Consider the following 8,563-nt stretch of genomic DNA (forward strand, 5'->3'; position numbering starts at 1 on the left):
TACCCTTACAATTTCCACTTGGTTCTATTTTATAATTTCTATTTTTTATTCCTGTTCTCTATTTGGTGGGCATTATTTTTTCACATGTTCCTCTAGTTCTTTAGGCATGGCTCCTTTCAGTTCTTTCAACATATTTATAATAGTTACTTTGGAGTTTTTGTCTTCTTTGTCCATCATCTGGGCCTGTTCAAAGGTAATTTCTATTTGCAGTTGCTTTCTTCCTTATGTATAGGCCACACTTTCCTTTGTATGTCTCATAATTTTTTTTTAAAGTAGATATTTTAGATTATATAGCAACTCTGGATACTGACTCCTTTCCTCCTCTGGGGTTGACATTGTTGTTTGCTTTGATAGTTCATTTATTTGTTTAGTGACTTGGCTGGGCTAATTTTGTGGTAGATTTCCCTTGCAGTGGGCAGCATTTGATGTCCCTGCTCAGATTTTTTAATGGCTACTGAAGGGTTATCCTTGAATCCACATAAGCTACTTATCAGTCAAAGTTTGTGCTTAGGCCCCTTCAGCCAGTTATATTTTTCTTTCTCTCTCTTTCTCTCTCTCTCTTTTTTTTGTATATGTGTGTAGGTTGGAGGTTGCTATCACTGTCCAGGGGATTTATGTTTTGATCCCATATTCAGCCAGAGGCTAGCTGCTTGGAAGTTCTTTATTTATCACTCCTGAAAGAACACAGCCTTAGCTTGAATACATTTGTCAAGACTTCTAGGGATGTGTGTGGTTTTATTTTTAATCCTGGCTGCTTAGAATTTCCTTTGAGTCAGAGTAGCTTATTGTATAGCCACTGTTTCATAAGAGGTTGTGCTTAAACACACTGTGCCTATGAGTCTTCTGCCCTTTGTTAATTAATCTGTGTGTGGTTTGGGGAATGCTTACAAGTTTGATCCATGTCTACCTTTGATTGCTCTCCAGTGCATGTAGACTATGACATGTGCACAGCCTTCCTGACCTCCAGAGCCAACTTTGACCCCAGGAGTATTCTTCTTGGCTGTTTTACCCTGTTAAACTTCTGTTAAACTTTCTGTTAGACTTCTAGTCACTCTGCCACTTCATTTGTTGTTACCAGTATTGTGGAGCTGCCAGCCCCCTCTCAATTAGCCTTCACAAAGGTCTCCTTGTTTTCAACAACACTCTTAAGCATGCATTTTTCCCTATTATCTTCCAAATAGTCCTCTTGGGCCATACAATGGAGCTTTTTGTTCTCCTGTCTCTTCCCCTGGAAAGAAATTTTGCACCACTGCACAGGACCTGGAGTAGGGAGAGTGGCCTATTTCTTTTGGAATGATACTCTTTCTATGTAAGTAGTATCAGGAAGGGTGGTAGCCTCTTGTATTCTTAGATTTCCCCTCTCAGCATGGAACCTCTACCTGATGAATGAGCAGGGGCAAGGGTAATTAAAGCCTCAGTATTTTCAGCTTGCCACACCTAAAGCTTCCACTATACAAATAGGATCTGGGTGGGGGGAAGAGCATCTCAGTCCTTTCATCCACACTCACCTAGAATATGGGGCTGGTGGAACATGAGGGCTGGAAGAACATGAGAAACACTGGAGACTTGCCCTACCCAGAGTGAAACTTTAGGAACTCAAGGAAAAGGAAACCCCTATCTTTTGAACACATTCACCTGCAGTAGAGTTTCCATACAAAGAGATGAGGAAAGAGGGAGCAGGTCATGGCTCTTGCTGTTCTTACTGAGATTTTGTTGATTTTTTTCAGTGAATCTTTCTCCACTTACTGTGTGCCCTAAAGACAATTCCAGAGACTGCGAAATGTTTTTAAAAAATAATTCTTGCTACTTAACTTGCTGTTTTTCTGTGGAGAGGGTCTGCTAAGCTCTTTACTCTGCCATTCCTGAAGTCCCTAAGATCAAGTATCTTATATTATCAATCTTAATGCAAGCATGATCATGGAATCCTTGACTCTTTCCTTTCTCATACCCAAACGGCCAAGAAATCCTTTTGGTTCTACCTTGAAGATTTATCGAGGATTCAACCTCTTCTCACCTCCTCCACTACTATCATTCTTATCCAAGCCACCACCTCCTCTCACCTGTCAGAACCTCCTCCTTTGAGTTGTTTCTACTCTTTCTTTCCTGCTTTCTGTTCTTGACAGAGTAACCAGGGTGGTCCTTTAGAAGCATAAATTATCAGAGGAGCTGAATAGACATTTTTCAAAAAAAGATACACAGATGACCAACAGACACATGAAAAGACGTTCAACATCACTAATTATTAGGAAAATGCAAATAAAAACCACAATGAGATATCACCTCATGCATGTTAGAATGGCTATTGTCAAAAAGACAGGGAACACTCCCTCACACCGTGCACAAAAAATAAACTCAAAATGGCTTAAAAACTTAAATCTAAGACATGACACCATAAAACTCCTAGAAGAGAACATAGGGAAAACATTATCTGACATAAATTGTACCAATGTTTTCTTTGGTCAGTTGCCCAAGGCAATGGAAATAAAACCAAAACTAAACAAATGGGACCTAATCAAACTTATGAGCTTTTGCACAGCAAAGGAAAGTATAAACAAAATGAAAAAGCAACCTATGGACTGGAAGAAAACTTTTGCAAATGATGTGACCAACAAGGGCTTAATTTTCAAAATATACACACAGCTCATACAACTTAATAATAAAAAAAAAACCAACCCTATCAAAAAATGGGCAGAAAGCCTAAATAGACATTTCTCCAAAGAAGACATACATATGGCCAATAGGCACATGAAAAGATGCTCAGCATCACTATTAGAGAAGCACAAATCAAAACTAAAATAAAATGAGGTATCTCCTCACACCAGTCAGAATAGCCATCATTAAAAATCTACAAATAACAAATTCTGGAGAGGGTGTGGAGGAAAGGGAAGCCTCCTACACTGTTGGTGAAAATGTAAATTGGTGCAGCCACTATGGAAAACAGTATGGAGGTTACTTTAAAAACTGAAAATAGAGATACCATATGCTCCAGAAATCCTACTTCTGGGCATATATCTAGAGAAAACTAATTTGAACATATACATGCACCCTAATGTCTATAGCAGCACTATTTACAATAGCCAAGACATGGAAGCAGCCTATGGACAGATGAATGGGTAAAGAAGATGTGGGGTATATATATACACACACACACACACACACACACAATAGAGTATTAACCATGAAAAAGAATGAAATAATGCCATTTTCAGCAACATGGATGGACCTAGAAATTATCATACTAAGTGAAGTAAGTCAAAAAGAGAAAGACAAATACCACATGATATCACTTACATGTGGAATCTAAAATGTGATACAAATGAACTTATTTACAATACAGAAACAAACTCACAGACATAGAAAACAAACATGTTTACCAAAGGGGAAAGGGGATGGGGGAGGGATGAATTAGGAGTTTGGGATTCAAAGATACAGCTACTATATATAAAATAGATAAACAACCAGGTCCTCCTGTGTAGCACAGGGAACTATATTCAATATCCCGTAATAAACCATAGAGGAAAAGTATATGAGAAAGGATATATATATATATATATATATATATATATATATATATATATATATGACTTTGCTGTACACCAGAAACTAACACAACATGGTAAGCAAACTATACCTCAATTTAAAAAAGGCAAGAAATTACAAGGGTTGGAGAGAATGTGGAGAAAAGGGAATCCTCATACACTGTTGGTGGGAATGTAAATTGGTGCAGCCACTATGGACAACAGTATAGAGATTCCTCAAAAAATTAAGAATAGAACTAACATATGATCCAGCTATTCCAATTCTGGGTATTTATCTGATGAATATTAAAACACTAATTTGAAAAGTTATATGCACCCCTATGCTCATTGTAGCTTTATTTACAATATCCAAGATATGGAAACAATCAATTGATGAATGGATAAAGAAGAAGTGATACACACATGTATACACACACACAATAGAATACTACTCAGCCATTAAAATGATGAAATCTTGCCATTTGTGACAAGATGGATGGACCTTGAAGGTCCTTGCTCAGTGAAATAAATCAGACAGAGAAATACAAATACAATATGGCTTCACTCATATGTGGAATATAAAAAACAAAACCAACCAACCAACCAACCAAACAAACAAAAAACTCAAATAAATGAACAAGCAAAACTAAATAAAAGCAAACACATAGATACAAAGAACAGAGTGGTGACTCCAGAGTGGGTGGGGGTGGAGAAATGGGTAAAGGATATCAGCTGTATGGTGATGGATAGAAAGTAAATTTTGGTGGTGAGCACACTGTAATGTATATAGAAGTCTAAATATAATGTACACATGAAACTTATATAGTGTTATAAACCAACGTTTCCTCAATTAAAAAAAAAATGTAAAAAAAATTAAAAAAATAAAAGTACAAATTAGATCAAGCCATTCCTCTGCAAGGACCCCTCTTGATCTGACCCTGCATTACATCTCTGATCTCCCCTTCTTTTGTTCACTTCACTTCAGGCAATCTGCCCCTCACTAACACTCCTCCAATGATCTGCTTTGCTAACCCCCCACTTCAAGTAATTTCTCAATGCAATCTTCCTGAAGAGACCTATTCTGACAAACTTTTACACTGTAACATTCTACCTTCTCCCGCAGCACTCCTGATCCTTCTTCCCTGCTCTACTTTTTTTCCATGATGTTTACCATTTCAAACATGTAATATCACTTATTTATTATAATGATTGTTTCTTATCTATTCCCCTCATTGGACTATGAGCTACATTAGGGCAGGAATGTTTATCTTTGTACACTGTTGCATCTTTAACACTTGGAACACTGCCTGGAACAAAGCAGATGCTCATAAAATATTTGTTGAATGAATACATTCACAAATTCTGATTAGTTATATGGACAACATGGCTGAATATAATTTGAACAATAAGTAAGATAGGGGATGAATTTTGGTCCTGTGTTCAAAATAAATTTGGGGTTTACTTAATGTAGCCTTAGGACACATTTCAGATACTTGGTGTGGGAAAAGTGGGAATTGCCCATTGGTGTTCCCAGAAAAATACCAAAGGCAAAAAACTTGGTTGTTACAGTCTCAGGCAGGTGGGTGTGGGACTTCCCTATCACTCTGCACATCACCTCTTGACTGACGGTTTAGTAGTTAAACCAAATATGTTAAGAGAACAAAAAAGTAGAGATCATTGGAGGGGGAGTGATGTGGCTGTCTCACTTGAAATGGTTTCCTTCTTTTTGATACATTTCCAGCTCCTCTCTATCCCTGTATTTACCCTATCCCAGGGGAGATGGAATGATGTGGTTGGTTGCTAAATTTGGGAAGAATAAACTGGGCTTGCTCAGCTAAGCACCTCTAGTTTTCCTCTAGAGGAAAGCCTGCCTAGAGAGAGCCTGCCTGCAGCTACCAGTTCTCCTCTGCTCCTTTGAGCCATATGTCTTAGCCACACCTCTCTATCCAGATAGGGAAACCTATTCTAGTCAACCTGGGAGGAGTTAGTCAGACTTCTGTAATTCAGTTAACAGGTCCATTTCACAATAAACTGTGTTCTACAATAACTTAGCATTTTTAAGTAATAAGGGTGATATTTCAGGCCTTCAAATGCTACTCCTTTGTCTTAATTCTCAAATTGTTGAGAACTCAGGAGGGAGAGAAAGGTGCAATTCATGAGCTTCTTGAAAGACCTCCAGAATTTTGCTTTCATCATATTTGCCAGAACTGACCCATATGGCCACCCTGGCAACAGGGGTAGATGAGAAAGTGCTTTTTGGGGGCTTTTCCAGCCTCTCTGTTGGGAGGCAGAAAGAGAGAAGAGACTTGGAATGGTGGTTGAGTCGGCTGTACCTGTCACAGAAGTCATCGAGAGTATCACTCCTGAGACCAACCACATCAGCATCACCTGAGAGCTTGTTAGAAATGCAGACCGCTGAGCCCTAGCTTAGTTCTACTGAATCAGAGGCTGCATTTTAACAAGATTCCCAGGTTATTCATGTGCACACTAACATTTAAGAAGCACTGCCTAGGTCAGGAGCCCACAAATTATACCCTGTGGACCAAATCTAGCCTGTCTTTGTAAATAAAGTTTTATTGGAACACAGACATGCCTACATGTTTATGTATTATCTATGGCTGCCCCTGGACTACAGGGCCAGAGTTAAGTAACTGTAACAGAGACCACATGGCCTGAAAAGCATAAAATATCTCACCCTTTGCAGGAAAAGTTTGCTATCTCCTGGTTTGGATTGGGTTAAGAGCTGAAAGCACAGTTCAGTTGACAATACTGGGGAGACATTGACAAAGAAAAGGTAAAGATGAACTTTTCTTCAGAATGTGAAAAATATGAGAGTACTGAAGGATAAAAGGTAAGAGCCAGTACTGAGGGAGACACTGATAGGAAGAAAGGCAGGATGAGATCCTGGGGGAGAAGCAGCATGGAGTCAGTGTTACTGAACTCAGGTTCGACTGCTTGCCACTCAAAAGCCAAAACTCGAGTGGCAAGTGTTGGTTGGAAACGAAAGATTGCTTTATTCAGAAGGCTGGCAACCTGGGGAGAAGGTAGACTCATGTCTAAAAGCTAAATCCCAAGATTTGCTCTACCATGAAAGTTTTTTTTTTTTGTATTTTTGTATTTTTAATGACTGAAACAAGACAGACCTAAAACCACAGCTTCTGAAAGAACCATTTGTTCTTGCCAGTCTTGTATCTCTCCTCAAACTTGACCTTGGCCTCTCGTTGGGCCTTGTGTTTGAGAGCAGGGTCTCTGAAGACATCCTTGTTGACAACAGTTTTGTCCAAGGGGATATCCACAGAGTACCATGTAGGCATGAGGTGATTATAATTATAAACTTTCACAAAAGACTTGATCTTTGACCTCTTGGCAATTTTCTTCTTGCCCATGGCAGCTGCCACTTTGCGGGGATAGCGATCAATTCCAGCCACCAGAGCATGCCTGTAGGGTCGGTCTGAGGTGCCATCATCAATGCTCTTTACGATGACCGCTTTGCGTCCGGAGTAGCGACCGGCCAGGACCAGCACCACCTTCCCGGGTTTCATGAACTTGCCCATGTTGGCAGCAACCTCTCGGGCCTACAGCAGAGGAAGCTACCATGAAAAATTTTAAAGGAAGAATTATTTGAGCAGGGGGTCAAGGTCTACATTATCTTCCACTGTGTGCAGACTTTCTTCTCATTGGTTGATGATGAGGTAACAGGGCAGTGTTCCAGGAATCTTGTGCTCAGCCTGAAGTCACCATCCTCCACATGGGTGGGAGCCTTAGTTTCTGCAGAAGAGCTCAAAGGTATTGTTATGTATATTCCTTGAGTAGGAACCAGGACCTTGCTTTGTTGCTGCACTAGTTTCTGGACTGCTTCTCCTTTGTTTCTCCACCCTTTCCCTTCCCTGATTAGCAACTGTTTGAATCTGCCCTTTGGAACTCAGGGAAGGTCAAGGAAGCTGAATGAAGCTTATTTCCTACAAACAAGAAGTGGGGACACTAAAATGATTTGTACCCAGAAGGGTCCCACAGAGCCCAGCTCCATTTCATCATGATGGAAGAGCTTGGGGAAAAGATGGAAGGACAGGGGTTGGGTGAGAATCCAGGTAATTCAGGTAAAAAGGGGAGAGTTGACAGGCTCTTGGTTAGTTGGCTTTGGCATTTTGAATTTTATACAACGCCTAGCACACAACCTAACATCTGGTGGGCATCAATGTTTTTTCGGATTGAAAAAGGCATCCACCCAGTATGTAACTTGAGGCTCCCCACAGAGCACTTTGCTTCCAAACTCCAGGACCATGTACCTGCTGGGTAGGAAAGGACCTGAATAGTCTTATTCCCACTACACAGCTAAGAAATTGTGACATGAGAGGGTTGGTGACTATCCTGAAGTCATCAAGCCAGGAGGCTATCTCCAGCTGGGTCTGGAACCCAGGCCTCTCTGCCCAAGACCTTTCTCACTTGGAGGCTGCATGAGAACTGCAGAGCCTGGAGGCTGGGTTTTCCACATGGGAGAACTTACTGTTAGTTTATGTTGGCTGTGAAAAACTCCAATTATTTTGTTAACAAATCAAAACATGATGTGAATATAGTTTCCTGTGCTATACAATAAATCTTTGTGTTTATCTTGTAATAACTTATAATGGAAAAGAATAAAAAGAAAGAATATAGATATATACATTAAATATGTATCACTTTGCTGTCCTCCTAAAACTAACACAATGTTGTAAATCAACTGTACTTCAATTTAAAAAAAACTCACTAAAATGAGGAGGCCTCTGATTTTGTGATACCTGTGCCCAGAAGCAAGGGTTGCATTTCTGCACCAGACTGAGCTTTTGTTGGAATGTGAGGTGGGGTAAGAGCCAGAAAGAGAGGAGATGGGAATTTCTGCTGAATGCCTGGGCCTCAGGAGTACCAGGGTTGACAGGAAGGGAGGATGCCAGAGGTGGTCTTGGTGACCCTTCTCCTTTTCTGGGGGCCCATCCTCTCCTCTTCTTTTCCCCAAACATCCTCTGACCTGAACTGTTTCCCCAGCTGCCTGAGGCCTCTTCCCCAGGGCC

At 40.3% G+C, this 8,563-nt stretch overlaps 1 protein-coding gene across 1 annotated transcript; it reads right to left on the reverse strand.

Annotated features, from left to right (window-relative positions):
* Positions 1-6,636: 6,636 nt before the first annotated feature.
* Positions 6,637-7,102, reverse strand: LOC116740334 (60S ribosomal protein L27-like). Its single transcript, XM_032605868.1, has one exon. The coding sequence runs from the start codon at positions 7,070-7,072 to the stop codon at positions 6,662-6,664; it is 411 nt and encodes a 136-aa protein (XP_032461759.1). The 5' UTR covers positions 7,073-7,102; the 3' UTR covers positions 6,637-6,661.
* Positions 7,103-8,563: the final 1,461 nt, after the last annotated feature.

This window comes from Phocoena sinus, chromosome 15 (assembly GCF_008692025.1).
Source record: "Phocoena sinus isolate mPhoSin1 chromosome 15, mPhoSin1.pri, whole genome shotgun sequence".
NCBI lineage: Eukaryota > Metazoa > Chordata > Mammalia > Artiodactyla > Phocoenidae > Phocoena > Phocoena sinus.